A 16,563-nucleotide genomic window follows, 5' to 3' on the forward strand; every position below is an offset into this window, starting at 1 on the left:
AGCAGTTTGTACCACTAAACGATTCTCTGAGTTTTTGTATTTTTTCGTATTTCTCATTCATTTTCTGTCTGTCATTTTTGACCTTGAATGTACCAAGTGTTACTTTTTATTTATTTATTTATTTCCTAATCAAGTCAATGTCATAGCTAATGCGACAAAAGGTACTAAATGTCATCCCATTCCGATGAAGCAAAACAAATTCCATTAATTTCCCCTTTTTTTTGACCGCAAAGTGTTACTTCTTATTTTTCATGATTCTCCTGCAATTCTGAATTGACAACTAAAGAAAATAACATGTACTTTATAGGTTTGACAAAATGTTAACTCCTGCAATCTAATTAAAATTACTTTAATGATTTTTTAAAATCGTAATGCCTGATTCAATAACTCGCTAATAAAGACTTAATAAATGGTTTCATAAATGGATGAATCAGTGATTTTGAACAAATCTCTTAAATGAATGATTAACTAAATCAAACATTTAAACAAACATTTGTTCAGAAGTCTTGTCGCCACCTACTGGTCTAACGATGTAAACAATCTTGATTTGAAGCACCAAGTTACTTTCAAAAGATGATTTACTCCATTTTTTTTTCTCAACATCAGTGTTTCTATCAAAACTATAAACAAGTAAGATAGAAGTTATGATACTGTGTGTTTGAAAAGACGGTTTGTGAAGCCGTTTCAAGACAACTGCTCTCTCAGGTTCAACAGCAGCACCAACACAGATCTCAATGTTCGCTGTGATCGTACTTGTCAAAAAAATAAAAAAAATTAAATCATATTCTTTAAAGTCACTTAAAATTTCTTGAGCCTTTTAATTTATGATGTCTGGCATTTTCCAGACCTTTCAACATTTGGTATCTTTTGAAATACAAATCACAAAAATACAACATTTACAGTGTAACAGAAAAATACAAATATCAATCACAAAAAAACAGTTCTCTCGTTTCCTTCTAGCAATGGAAATTGCAAAGTTTTATGTCATTAGAAGACCTGAAATCTCATCATAATACTTTAACATGGCCTAGTGTGGATCACACAAACTTTCACACTTTGCACAGCAGGTGTCCCTCCTCATCCAGGGACACAGAGCCACCACCAGCTGCATGTTGGTTACACCTCAGTCTCCAGGGCCAGGCTCCTTCTCCGGCCCCAGGCTGATGTAGTGGGACTCCCTGCTGGCCTTCAGGGGTGGAAGATCAGACAGAAGCGCTTTGAGGCTCTGGCCCAGCTCTCCGAAACCTGGCCTCTGAGAGGGATCTCTGTGCCAGCAGCTCAACATAACCTCATATCTGACAGAGAAAGAGTCAAAGGAAAAACGGAGGAGAGTAGCAGAAAAAAAGAAGTCACAAAAAGCACCACAAGACTGGATCATCTTCCAGATCTGCAGTTTAAAAACTACTCTAGCCATTTATGTTTCTACCATGCACAAAACATTATTATATGATGTGATTTAGTAATAACTGCTGTGACGAAGGATTCCTAGAACAGACCTAAACTGTTCTTACTAACCCTGATTTCATCTTGTCGGTCTTGCAACAGACAATTGTTGGTAAAGACTTAGTCACAGTTTCCTGATAAGCAGAATAGTCTAATAATCTACAGTACAGGTCAAAAGTTTGGAAACATTACGTTTTTTTATATTTTTGAAAGAAGTCTCTAATGCTTATCAAGGCTGCGTTTATTTGATCAAAAATACAGAAAAAAAACAGTAATATTGTGAAATATTATTACAACTTAAAATAATAGTTTTCTATTTGAATATACTTTAAAAAATAATTTATTTCTGTGATGCAAAGCTGAATTTTCAGCATCATTACTCCAGTCTTCAGTGTCATGTGACATCCAGTCTATCACATGATCCTTTAGAAATCATTCTAATATTCTGATTCATTATGAGTGTTGGAAACAGTTCTGCTGCCTAATATATTTGATGAATAAAACGTTCAAAAGAACTGCATTTATTCAAAATAAAAAAAATATTTTCTAATAATATAAATCTTCTTTACTATTACTTTTTATCAATTTAACACATCCTTGATGAATAAAAGTATTGATTTATTTTTTTTTTAAAAAGGAAAAAAAATTACTGACCCCAAATTACTGACCAGTAGTGTATATTGTTGTTACAAACGATTTCTATTTTTAAAAAAATTGCTTCTTTTTTATTTTTATTTTATTTTTTACTTTTTATTCATCAAAGTATCCTAAAAAAGTATCACAGGTCATGAAAAAATATTAAGCAGTAGAACTGTTTCCAACTTTGATAATGAATCATCATATTCAAATGATTTCTAAAGGATCATGTGATAGACTGGAGTAATGATCCTGAAAATTCAGCTTTGATCACAGGAATAAATTATCATTTAAAGTATAATAAATTGAAAACCAATTATTTTAAATTGTAATAATATTTCACAATATTACTTTTTTTTTCTGTATTTTTGATCAAATAAATGCAGGCTTGATGAGCAGAAGAAACTTCTTTCAAAAACATTAAAAATAGTAATGTTTCCAAACTTTTGACCTGTACTGTATATAATTTTTTTTCCCCGGTAAAATAGGCAAATTCCTTACAATTTGCTGTCATTGTCCCCTTGTGTGAGACGATGTCCTTTTTCCAGGAAGTCCAGGAGCTCATAATTGGAGACACCTGGATACGGCGTCTTCCCCCTGGATGTGATCTCCCACATGGTTATTCCAAAAGACCACTGAGAGACATAAGGAAGATCACAGTTGATAAAATAGCTTGAAGGATGTTGGTGGGTGAATCTCACAAAAAAAACATGTCTGAGTCATATTTTTTCTGAAAAAAAAATCGATTTCATTTAACCTTAAGAAATAATTAGGACCATTTCCACCCAAATAGTTTATTTTTCTTTAAAAAAAAAAAAAAAAAAAATATATATATATATATATATATATATATATATATATATATATATATATATATATATAGCATTAATCTGCTCAGTGTTTAATATTCAAAATATAATAATTTCTACGGGGGGGTTTTTTCTGCTTTTGGGTGATGTACCCCATGTTCTTGAAGGGTTTTTTGAGATTCATCAGTGGTGAATTTATAATAACAAAGTACATACACAAACTGTAAGTGTCAGTGTTGAAAAGTAGCCTACTGTATTAAAGGGGCTACATCTGTATGCAAGAATTTTCAAGTAGTAATCGCTTTCTTACTGCCAATGTGTGAACAGCTAGTAACAAAACTTAAAAAACAAGAGCCTGTCTATGGAAGACTCTAGACTAGACTGATTTTTATGTGAAAGACTCGTGACGTTTTTACCGGGAAAATCAGAAGTGACGTTTACACTCAAGAACGTCTCTTCCACTCAGACACATGAAATGAATAGGCTTACAATGTTATTGCCGAAAGAGCTATTCTGTACTGTAATGTCAATTTGTCATGCAAAGAAAAGGGATTAATTCAAACTATAGTTCCACATAGTCAGATCTATATAGTCTATAGTCTCAAATATACTTTAGAATCAAATTACCATAACAGTGTAATGTTGAGCGTTTATATTGTTTTTGAGAGGAAAGCGCGCAGCACTTTAAATATTCATCTAAACGTGGCTTTCAGCAGGACGGCGTGGGGATGTTCATTAACAATATGTCGCTGCAAAGGTATTTCCAACTTCTTTAATTTTACTTATAAGCTAATAATGAAAAAGAACTTCGCCGTGAGTATATCGGAGGTTTGAATCATGTATCTTGTATGTTGCGTGTGCACGTTTCTGGCTGCAGTTCACTTAACGGCCACCGGTGTCGCTGTTAACAAGGGTTTCTGAATAGACACACAGTATAGCCCCTTTAATACTGTATTGGATGAGTAAATAGGACTGACCACATCACTCTTGGTGGTGAATACGTTGTCAGACACGCTCTCTAATGCCATCCACTTTACAGGTAATTTAATAGTCCAGTTCTTATGCCTGTAGTAGTTACTGGAATAGATCTGCTTAGACAGGCCAAAGTCAGCCACACACACACGCAGGTCATCCCCCAACCTGTGAAAGTGATCCCAGCATTGGGTGAGAATGGATTTTGTTCATTAGGTGTGGCTTCTCAAAGACAATGGAAGTATTAAAAGGATGTTGTTGTAAAATGTGCTCTGTGTTGCCCTCCTGTGGACTCACATGCAGTTGCGGGCAGCCAGGTCTCTGTGTAAGAAACCCTGAAGGCTGAGATACTCCATTCCTGCAGCAATGTCAATCATAAAATGTAGAAGCCTCTGATAAGGCAAACACTGAGGAGAAGAGATCAGTTTAAATGATAGGAACATATATGATCCGATTTGTGGTTATTTTACTGTTAACACTTTTATATGAAAAACAAGAGTCAAAAGGACAAGTCCATAAGAAGGTGTTGTAAATTAGTTTTTCTCGGTATGCGAGACTCACCATGGGAACATCTCCATAGCGGGTTGCTTTGAGGAAGCTGTGTAGGTCTCTATGTTTCATGAATGGAAGAATAACAAGTGGTACAATGATGGAGGACTCTGGGTCTCGCTCTAGTGCAACCCCTGTTGGACACAAGTATAAAATAACCTCATCAAATCTGTTCATCTCCAGAGAAACTCCACGATGGACCAATTAACGATAATACTGTCTCATCCACCTTATTTTGCAACGTCGGTAAGCTATTTTCTGTGAATGTGCGAGACTTCCTATTCATTAGCTGCCAAAGATATGTATAGGCCTGACCGCTTAAGACTTCGCCATTTTGGAACAGTTAAATACGTTTTTTTGACTTTTTAGTATCAATATGTTAGCCTACTGTTATATATAAGCTAGTGTGCTAGCTTATAAGGTGAAAAACAAGGTGGATACATGTACGGTAGATCTAGCTCCATCCCTCCCAGTCAAAAGTGACCTTGACTGGCTGCTGATTATCACAGTATTGGAACGATGCCAATGACATTATTACACATTAGAGTTGCCATGATCCATTTAACTCTTACAATGGTACAACCCCCCTATAATTCAGCAGGTCAAAGACACACAGGAGGTAAAAGTCAAGCAAATCCCACTGTCACTGTTCAGCTACGGGCGTCACCAGAGGAACTAGTGGAAGTTCACACTTTGCCCTTGGCTTGGACAGACCTACAGGCCACAGATGACCAGTTGCCATGGAAACGTCTGTGCCATTTGAAATCAGGTTATCCACAATGTTCCACTCCAGCTAGACATAAATTATACATTTTAGCCTAGATACCAAACAGTACATAATGTCATTCACCAGAGACATACCAACCAATTTAACAACATTCACATGATCAAAATGCTTCATAATTTCTGCCTCCTTGAGGAACGACTCCAGATCTTCTTTACTGTAGATGGCTTCTACAATTCAACAGGAAAGTTTAATGACATTATGCATGAAAGAGATTGATTTAATAACTGTGGAAACGACATTGTCTCAAGTGTCTATTGCTTAATTCTAAATAAAGACAACACTTTTGAATGCATTATCAGAAATGTTCAGTCACTTGCTCTCTGCACTATACACACACATACACACACACACCTTTTGAGGTTTTCACAGCCACCCTGATATCTTGTCCTTTTTGAGGAGAAAATATGCCTTCATAAACGGCCCCAAATTCTCCTGCAGATATAGAGAGAAATTCCAGTATGAGAATCCAAAATTCATTTTGACACTCAAACTGTTTCTAATTGAATTGTTCCTTAAATATGAACTTTATGTAACTTTATGTAAAAATAATAACTTAAGAACAGTTATTAAAAATCTTTTACATTTTTTTTCTATAACTTATATGAATGTATATGTGGAAGTGTAGGCCTACTACCAATCAAAAGTTTGGGACAGTTAGGACTCTTAAATAAATTGAAAATTGAAAAAAAGAGCGTTTATTTGAAATGGAAATCATTTGTAACATTATAAATGACCCCAAAACTTTTGAACAGTAAAGTTTATCTTAGGTCTTATAACTGGTTACCATTTCATTTAGGTTTATATCATGTCACGTTGATTTTTTGGTCGTCATTTATGATTTCAGAAACAGTAGTGGCTAAAGTGATGTCTGGAGGGGATTGGTTTGTGGATTTGTTTTTAATGACCCTACAAGTTTGAATAAACCATCAAAATAGAGGAAAATATTTTGTATTTGCATGCGTTCATAATTTATTTGTATGACAGCCTGACCAAAAATATGGCATGTTCCACCACGTTATCACAAATAAAATAAAAATGACTCTAAGCACAACTACGCATTATGCTTAAACTTTAAAATCTTTTTAATCGTTTGAATAAAGGGTAAATATGTACATTTTCCTATGCCGGACATCACTTTTGGCCACTACTGTATGTGTAATACTGCTAACAAGAGACCTAGGGCGAATTTAAGTCAGTTTATACCTTTCCCAAGTATTCGACACATTGTCAACTTTGTACGATCCACCAGCACATCCCGAAGCATATCACTCATTCCTTCCAACATCTGAACTGAGCCCGACACTGACAGAGACAAAAAGAAAGAGAATAATGTCTGGGTTAATAAACCAATTATCTAAAATATGAAAACTATGAAAACATTTCATGACATTTCAACTATTTAAATAAACATGAAATGTGACCATGGACCACAAAACCAGTCACGTGTCATTTTTCTGAAATTGAGATTTATACATCACATGAAAGCTGAATAAATAAGCTTGTATGTATGGTTTGTTAGGATAGGACAATATTTGGTCGAGATATGGTGCATTCACTCACAAAAATGTTTTATATATTTACAGTAGGAAATTTACACAAATATCTTCACATGATTTTTACTTAATATCCTAATGATTTTTGGCATAAAAGAAAAATCGATAATTTTGACCCATACAATGTATTGTTGGCTGTTGCCGCAAATATACCTGTGCGACATGTGACTGGTTTTGTGATCCAGGGTCACAAATAATGTTAAAGTACTTCTAAAGGTCCCTTGGTTAGAGGTGTTTTCACTGCTAGTAACACACTTGGTCTGAGGTTTGAATGTCTAGATGAAAGTACAGAAATCAATTGAAACAGTGACTTATCACTCAGTGTGTTCCTGCTGTGTGTGCATACTTGTGTGTTCCTGCTGAAGCGGGACAGTATGCAGTCGTTCATATCCAGTGTCACACTGAGACGCTCCCTCTCCATGTGTTGTACTTCTGGGAGGACGAGGCCTATATTCGCCACTCTGATTTTCTGCATTTTTGCTGCCCTCCCTATAAGCTGCATGAAAATTATTATTTTAACTGTGAAAACAGAATTTGACAGCTGTGATCACAAATACTTTGAGCTTCTTAGGGATTTGCAAGACCCCAAATTATACTCTTCCTGTAGGCCGAAACCTATTTTTGTAAATAGAATTGTTTCTATTTATATTTTTCTTCAGGATTTTTAGGAGAAACACAGCTGAACTGAGTTATCAAAATGTATAAAATGTATACAACATTTATCCTAAGTATTCATGCATTATAAGGAGGTGAAACAGACAAAGACTCACTATTGACCAGCTCAGAGTCAGCTGTGTGTTCTTGTTGTTTAGGACGTTGATATCGAGTCACACCAGACCTGGATATGAGCTCTTTTTCTTGACCCCCACTGAACACACACACACACACACACACACCAGGAACAAAACAGTCAATATATTCTATGCAAACAAATATATATATATATATATATATATATATATATATACACTACCCGTCAAAAGTTTTAGATCGGTAACATTTTTTATGTTTTTAAAAGAAGTCTCTTCTGCTCACCATGGCTGCATTTATTTGATAACAAAAATAATAATAAAAAAAAGTATTATTGTGAAATATTATGACAATTTAAAATGATTGTTTTCTATTTTAATATATTTCAAACTGTAATTTATTCCTGTGATCAAAGCTGAGTTTTCAGCATCATTACTCCAGTCTTCAGTGTCACATGATCCTTCAGAAATCACTCTAATATGATGATCTGATGATCAAAAAACATTCATTATTATTATCAATGTTGAAAACAGTTGTGTACACATTTTTTTTCAAAATTCTTTGATGAATAGAAAGTTCAAAAGAACAGCATTTATTTAAAATAGAATCTTTTCTAACATTATAAATGTCTTTACTGTAACTTTTGATCAGTTTAACTCATCCTTGATGAATAAAAGTATTGATTTATTTTATTTCTTTCCCCAAAAAATTAAATTAAAATTCTTACTGACCCCAAACTTTTGAAGGGTAGTGTTTAATGTTACAAAAGCTTTAGATTTCAGATAAATGTTGTTCTTTTGAACTTTCTATTAATCATAGCATCATGAAATAAAAATTAAAAAAACTGTTTTCAACATTGATAATAATCATAAATGTTTCTTGATCATCAAATCATTTTAGAGTGATTTCTGAAGGATCATGTGACACTGAAGACTGGAGTAATGATGCTGAAAATACAGCTTTGATCACAGGAATAAATTACAGTTTACATATAGTCACATAGAAAACATCTGTTTTACATTCTAATAATATTTCACAATATTACTGTTTTTGTTTGTATTTTTAAATCAAATAAATGCAGCCTTGGTGAGCAGAAGAGACTTCTTTTAAAAACATTAGAAATCTTACCGATCTAAAACTTTTGACCAGTAGTGTATATATATATATATATATACAGTGAGGAAAATAAGTATTTGAACACCCTGCTATTTTGCAAGTTCTCCCACTTAGAAATCATGGAAGGGTCTGAAATTGTCATCGTAGGTGCATGTCCACTGTGAGAGACATAATCTAAAAAAAAAATCCAGAAATCACAATATATGATTTTTTAACTATTTATTTGTATGATACAGCTGCAAATAAGTATTTGAACACCTGTCTATCAGCTAGAATTCTGACCCTCAAAGACCTGTTAGTCTGCCTTTAAAATGTCCACCTCCACTCCATTTATTATCCTAAATTAGATGCACCTGTTTGAGGTCGTTAGCTGCATAAAGACACCTGTCCACCCCATACAATCAGTAAGAATCCAACTACTAACATGGCCAAGACCAAAGAGCTGTCCAAAGACACTAGAGACAAAATTGTACACCTCCACAAGGCTGGAAAGGGCTATGGGGAAATTACCAAGCAGCTTGGTGAAAAAAGGTCCACTGTTGGAGCAATCATTAGAAAATGGAAGAAGCTAAACATGACTGTCAATCTCCCTCGGACTGGGGCTCCATGCAAGATCTCACCTCGTGGGGTCTCAATGATCCTAAGAAAGGTGAGAAATCAGCCCAGAACTACACGGGAGGAGCTGGTCAATGACCTGAAAAGAGCTGGGACCACCGTTTCCAAGGTTACTGTTGGTAATACACTAAGATGTCATGGTTTGAAATCATGCATGGCACGGAAGGTTCCCCTGCTTAAACCAGCACATGTCAAGGCCTGTCTTAAGTTTGCCAATGACCATTTGTCATGTGGTCAGATGAGACCAAAATAGAACTTTTTGGTCATAATTCCACTAAACGTGTTTGGAGGAAGAAGAATGATGAGTACCATCCCAAGAACACCATCCCTACTGTGAAGCATGGGGGTGGTAGTATCATGCTTTGGGGGTGTTTTTCTGCACATGGGACAGGGCGACTGCACTGTATTAAGGAGAGGATGACCGGGGCCATGTATTGCGAGATTTTGGGGAACAACTTCCTTCCCTCAGTTAGAGCATTGAAGATGGGTCGAGGCTGGGTCTTCCAACATGACAATGACCCGAAGCACACAGCCAGGATAACCAAGGAGTGGCTCTGTAAGAAGCATATCAAGGTTCTGGCATGGCCTAGCCAGTCTCCAGACCTAAACCCAATAGAGAATCTTTGGAGGGAGCTCAAACTCCGTGTTTCTCAGCGACAGCCCAGAAACCTGACTGATCTAGAGAAGATCTGTGTGGAGGAGTGGGCCAAAATCCCTCCTGCAGTGTGTGCAAACCTGGTGAAAAACTACAGGAAATGTTTGACCTCTGTAATTGCAAACAAAGGCTACTGTACCAAATATTAACATTGATTTTCTCAGGTGTTCAAAATTATTTGCAGCTGTATCATACAAATAAATAGTTAAAAAATCATACATTGTGATTTCTGGATTTTTTTTTATAGATTATGTCTCTCACAGTGGACATGCACCTACGATGATGATTTCAGACCCCTCCATGATTTCTAAGTGGGAGAACTTGCAAAATAGCAGGGTGTTCAAATACTTATTTTCCTCACTGTATATATATATATATATATATATATATATATATATATATATAAATAAAATGCACATTATCCCTTCCCTTACAATCAAACTATTATCATGCTAAAATGTCATGCAAACTAGTTTTAGCTCAGAGCCACACACAGACTAAACAAATGTAAAGCTACAGAACCAGAGAAGTGTCTGTATTGTAGAATCAACCAATCACATGCTTCCCAGGTCAAACTGGACATTTCTTAGTCATTATTCAGTGTATATAATCTGTATAAAGTGTACAGTGTATCATTACATCTCTTACAGTCATAATATAGTGCTTTTACAAACATTTAGTATAAAAGCAGGATGAAATTACCATTTCCCAGAGATTTTGAAGGATGGAGACTGTTGTAAATGCATAAACATCTGCATTTTCAAAGAATTTTACCTGAGCTTGTGACGCCTTACAAAGATGAATACAGCAGTTATGAGAAGAAACAGGATGCCACACACGAGAACAGCAGTTAGGACAGGGAAGAGTCCCGGTCTGGAATCAGCATTTGGGTTAGGACTGGAACCTGCTATTGGGACATGAGTGGGCTTTGTGAATGGATCTCTTCCTGAAACACACACATAAACATACATGGGTAGTTGCTGTAGTAAATGAGCTCAAATGGGAAATATTAATAATGAATCATAACTTGTTACAATTAATTTTTCATATTTGGATCAGTTAATCAGATTAACTTGATGTAGCTAAATTAATATTGCAATCAACTAATCGGTTTGCCCAGCGAACACTCGGTATTGATTATTTATTAATTCTAAGAAAGGGTATTTTACACGGCCACAGAAAAAACCTCTTTCTTAGCATGTCCAGCTCTTAGAGCGTGTAGCAAGACCATCGTTTAAGTGACATTAATCTGCAGGCAGAATCAGGGAACTCACATGTATTGTGCACAAAGTTTTATGAACTAAATAACTTATAATATCTTTCATATATGAAAGAACCATCAGCTTCTTGTTTCAAAGCACCTGAGGAATTCACCGCTTATCCTAAACCTCCCCTTGTGAAAAAGAAGTGTGCTTTATTGTAATGAAAGCGTACTTTTTGTGTAATTCAAATCTTCAAAAAGTGCCCTTGCAGATAATATAATAAAATTAAATTTAAAGGCCACTATATACTTGAAAAGAATAAACTTTAAATGACAATATTTCTTAACACAAATAAGAGCACTTTTTAAAAATGCACTTTGTAATAATGTCTTGTTAAGTTTTACTTCAAGAAAGTACACTTTCAGGAAAGGGATCTGTGCTGGGGCTTATTTAACCTCTGAGGATGGTCTCTCCTCCCATGGGTCAGTGAGCAATCGTTGCAATAGTTTTTTCTTCATTATTGTGACGTATATCCTAATGAAACGGCTTCTCGAACAAGAAAAAAAGTTGGGCAGGACTTGATTTTGTCCATTGGGATTTGACTGGATCATTGTGGTTTGCTATTGGTCGATATCATGTGAGTGACAGGTTGCCCCGCCCTCGCGCCGGTAAACACATCATATCATCAGAGAAGAGAATAGACGTCACAGCAAGAGGGAGGGGAAGCTATTTTTAATAAAGATATTGAGTGCATATTCATTAAAAAACGGGTAAATCAAAATAAATACTGCAGTATTACTTAAAATATTTATTAAATTTTTACTTTAAAAAGCGTAGTTCACCCCAAAATTTTACTATAACCCTTCACCTGTATGCTTCTTTTTTTCAGTGAAAAGCAAAATCAGTCCAAGCTGCTCTTTTACAAACAACAAAAGTGGGTGGTCATTTAAACAAGCATAATAAAAAAATATACTCCATACAAATTTAATCTTGCTTGAAAAGCCATTTCACTCTGATATGACGGTTTCATGCCGACACTTTACACTTTATAATAACCGCACGCTATTAATCATTAGTTAAGCATTAGTAAACAGTTAATTCGTCATTTATAAAGCATTAATAGACATTAATAAGCAGTTTATAAATACAGCTATAAATGCTCTATTCTTGTGTTTAATAATTGTATTTTCATACTTCATTTAGAAATGATAAATTGATCATTAATAAAGTATAGCATTATTTACAAACCAGTTATTTAGGAGTTGTCAGTGGTTCATAAGATCACTTAGAAAGTGTAAGTAAATGATTAATAAACTGTTTAAATACATCTTATTATTCAGACATAGTAATAGTGTGTTAAAAATGCTTTATTAACATGTATTTCTACTGTAATTCATGGTTAATTCAGGTAGTTATAAAGCATAGTGGTCAGTTAACTATTTTTGTGAGCTCATCTAAAGTGAGGACTAGTTATGCCTTGTAAAGCATTTACAAAGGAGATTTAAACTAAAGGCACAGTTTTCTTCTAAACAGAAAAAGGAAACAAACACAACACAGTGATACAGAACATAGAAATATTTAACAGCCTTTAAATCTCCTTTGTAAATGCATTACAAGGCATAACTAGTCCTCACTTTAGATGAGCTCACAAACATAGTGAACTGACCACTATGCTTTATAACTACCTGAATCTACTACATTTACTTACACTTTCTAAGTGATCTTATTAATCAATGACAACACCTAGTTTGTAATTAATGGTAAATAATGTAACTGGTTTGTAAATAATGCTATACTTCATTTAGAAATGATACATTTACCCCCCCCCTTAAATATAGAATCTGTTTAGATCGAACACAAGATGCTTGACTAATAATTATTTTTATTTTTGTACCTTTGCAACTGTTTCCGTCAGTTTCGTATCCTGCATCACAGACACATGACCCCTGCGGTGGTGGACCCCACGTCCCGTTTGATCGACACTCCATCTGCGGGCTAGAGATCTCCACAGAACCGTTCACACACACTCCTCTCCTCAAAACTCCTGCTACCGTTTCCTCAAACTCCATTTGGTTCCATGCAAATGCTGGACATTTCATGAAGAACACCTGGATCGAAGCAATGTAAGTGCACTTACCGCTGTAAGAAAATCCCAGGCGAAAGCCATTCTGAGAGATCTTTCCCAAATTAAGGTTCTTAGCATGGGTCAGGTTCTCATCCCGAGGAACAGTACCAGGAGGAAATGGATGTGCGACTGCGATTCTGAAAACAGGTCTTTGAGTTCCTCTAAAGTCCTGATTCTGAGATTGGTTAGATTCTCGCACATAAATATATAGAGGCTGCTGGTCCTCTTGGGCAAAACTTAGGTCAAGTAGAAGCTCTTGGGCATCTTGTTTGGGGATCCAGTTGGTCCATAATGTTTTGGGATTTGTTCTGAACTCGGGGTTACAAGCTTGGTAGATCGAGTGTGTATAGTCCTTTCCAAGCTGCATTTGTGTTTCCTTCCACTTACATTGACCAAAAGAGAAACGAATTGTTATTTTGAATATTTTTTTTTAAACATTTACTTATATTAAATAATTCATCCGTTAACATGTTTTAGTTGGTCTATTATCTGTACATAAAATACACACTACTATTCAAAAGTTTGAGGTCAATAAAATTATTTCTTTTTTGAGAGAAATACTTTAATTAATAAGGGAGCGTTACATTGATCAAAAAGACATTTATAATGTTACAAAACATTCCTATTTCAAATAAATTATGTTCTTTTTTTTTAACATTCTATTCAAAGAATCTTAAAAAAAAATGTTTCACGCTTTCCAGAAAAATATGAAACAGTTTACAGAAACTGTTTTCAACATTGACAATTGTAATAAATGTTTCTTGAGCAGTAAATCAGCATATTGGAATGATTTCTGAAGGATCATGTGACACTGAAGACCGGAGTAATGAGGCTGAAAAAATATTTCACAATATTACTATTTTATTGTATTTTTATAAAATTAAAGCAGGCAGCCTTGGTGAGCACAAGAGACTAAACACTTTTTTATTGTGAAAAGAGTAATTTTCTTAACATTTTATCAGAAAAATATGATTTTTAGATGTTAATAGATGGCTCTTCATATACATGCGCATATGAGATATATATATATAAATAATGATAGCTATTCCTTAAATTATAGCTTAAAGTAACAGAGTTGACAGTTTATTTACCTTTAACTATACTAGCAACTATACTAGTCATAACTCAAGGTCATGAGACCACAATGCATTTATTATAGACATAATTATTACTGATATATTTCTAAAGACATCCTGTTATAAATAAAATAGTTAAGGCATGGAATTTTTGTAGAAGTATTAAGAAAATGCATAGCCTATTATAAAACATATAAAATTGACCAGCCTTTCATTGTTCAAGTCATTATTTATAGGATCAAAAAACTCATTAGCCTATTTAATATAAAATAAATAAACTGCCACTTACAGCTTTTGGTGGTGAACATGTCCATTGTAGTCTGCCGTGTTCGCTTGAATCAAAGATTTCTTCTAAAAAAATATAAATTTTTATATTTATTTATTTCATTTCCATAATAAAAGCACTGCTGTGAAACCCCAGTCTTACCTCTGATTGGTGTTAACTGTGCTGTGGTGACAATCCATAAAATGCTAAATAAAAATAATAATATATTGAAGACCAGGTTCATTTTAGTCTTCTTCCTTTATACTGACAAGTATAGAGGTTTGTATTTTTTCCCCTTTACTTCCTAATAGAGTCGAAAGTTTCAGTTCAGGGTTAACATGAGCGTACGCGCGAATGAATCATCGTTTAAAAAATAAATCATATTGACTTTTGCTATATGATAGTATTTACATAGAGTTTTAGAGAACTCGCCTTTGATTATGAAGTGAAACTTCTGTTCTGCACTTTCTGTTACTGGAATCAAGAGTGATTGGGAGTCTTGGGGAGTTCTGCACGTACTGACGATGACCGCATGCTTCCCTTAAAACTAAACTGCAGAATACTTGTAAACATGTAGACTACTTTTGTACATAGATGTTTTGCTCAATCACAACCAAGTTTGGATGCAAAAGAATCTTAAAACGATTTTATTTCCCAAAGACATGTCAACTGTATTGTATTAGCTGACATCAGGACTTTTCAAAAGCAATTCACTGTGCAACCCAATACAAATAACATCAAATTATAACATTTCAAACAAGGTGTAAACAGGGCCAAAGATAATATCAATGCAAAGAGCTGAAAAATCTCTAAAAACAACCAGTCACTCAAAAACAACCATCACACCCACACACACACACACCCATACATTTTAAGGGAGAAATTCTTGTGAAGTGGTTATTCACTGCTGAGAGTACATCTGCTTCTGCATTCTGTACCATTCATGGATGAAAGATGATGTTACATAATTATAATCCCAAAAATGAATTTCTTTTTCATTCAGATATCTTAAAACAAAATTCTAACACTCAAAGTGCATGCACACACTCTCTTTGAACGATTCTATGCATTTATGCATACATGTCCTATGATATTATAGGCTTCTTAAAATAGAACAGGCAACTCCTGTAACAGTATTTGGTGAGGGATCATATCAGGCAATATATGGAGTAATTTTGTGCCAAATGTTATCTGTGTTGTCGACATTTATTTATTTTTGCTGCATTTTAGGTAATTTAAACATATGACTTGCATAACAGAATGAAATCTCCTCGTTAATATTGCCTGATCCTTCTTTCAAACTCTTCAAACGTATAATATTTTACCTAGTTTGACATGAGATATCTTAAAATCACTGTGCCGCAAATGACTTGTACACACAAGTTAAATAATGAAGTAAATAACACTGCAAAGGCCACATGTACTATATTATTTTTTACTGAAAACGTAAAACAAGAAGTGTTGTCAGAACACTATTGACCAACTCTTAACTTTTTCAAACTAAAAATTCTGAGACTAAAATGTCTCTAAAAGGAAACAACTCTTAATTTATCTGAAATGAGCATTCGTGCTGCTCAAACTTTTCAACATGAGCACTGAAGATGAATCTAGTCACCGTCTCCTTGTCATATATTTTAATGTCTGGTCCACACACACCTCAATAGTCCATCAGCTCAGTGTTTAAAGGGACAGTCCTGTATAAAAGCAGGTGCACCGCATCCCTCACTGTAACACACACTTCTCTTTCCGACTTCCATACTTCCTGCGTCTCATTTCTAGACCTCTCTCCAACCTCTCGTCCTCTTCAAGAGCCCTTGAGGAGAGAAAAAGAAAGAATGAGAATAAGTCAGAGATCAGTCTTCCACCGGAACTAGACCCTCGTACGGCCATTACCGGAAGCCAGTGATTATAGTTTATAAAGTTATATCTATGGATATTTTTCTTACAAAAACATCTCACTTCGCTTCAGAAGGCCTTTATTAACCCCCTGGAGCCGTATGGATTACTTGT

General features: G+C 34.8%; 2 protein-coding genes across 8 annotated transcripts in view; both read right to left on the reverse strand.

Moving 5' to 3' along the window:
• Positions 1–794: 794 nt before the first annotated feature.
• On the reverse strand, positions 795–14,913 carry LOC311078976 (uncharacterized protein). 2 transcript variants are annotated; one of them, XM_084108066.1, is made up of 14 exons: positions 14,716–14,913; positions 14,578–14,639; positions 12,982–13,594; positions 10,660–10,792; positions 7,520–7,617; positions 7,096–7,245; positions 6,400–6,498; positions 5,548–5,628; positions 5,271–5,363; positions 4,422–4,543; positions 4,158–4,267; positions 3,866–4,028; positions 2,581–2,714; positions 795–1,295 (listed from the first exon to the last, which is right to left on the reverse strand). In XM_084108066.1, the coding sequence occupies exons 1-14, from the start codon at positions 14,795–14,797 to the stop codon at positions 1,124–1,126; spliced, it is 2,112 nt and encodes a 703-aa protein (XP_083964192.1). In that variant the 5' UTR covers positions 14,798–14,913; the 3' UTR covers positions 795–1,123. The 2 variants fall into 2 exon arrangements, with proteins under 2 accessions (XP_083964192.1, XP_083964191.1); XM_084108065.1 differs by having other exon boundaries at positions 10,660–10,831.
• A 271-nt stretch (positions 14,914–15,184) lies between these two features.
• The window catches only part of ehbp1l1a (EH domain binding protein 1-like 1a), a 44,505-nt gene continuing 43,126 nt past the window's right edge, over positions 15,185–16,563 (reverse strand). For all 6 annotated transcript variants that reach the window (XM_084108061.1, XM_084108060.1, XM_084108059.1 and 3 more), the window contains one exon: positions 15,185–16,366. In XM_084108061.1, coding sequence (XP_083964187.1) covers positions 16,276–16,366 — 91 coding nt within the window. In that variant the 3' untranslated portion in view covers positions 15,185–16,275. The remainder of the gene's footprint in view (positions 16,367–16,563) is intronic.

The sequence above is a fragment of the Abramis brama genome (genome assembly GCF_963993115.1).
Source record: "Abramis brama genome assembly, chromosome: 3".
NCBI classification, from domain to species: Eukaryota; Metazoa; Chordata; class Actinopteri; order Cypriniformes; family Leuciscidae; genus Abramis; species Abramis brama.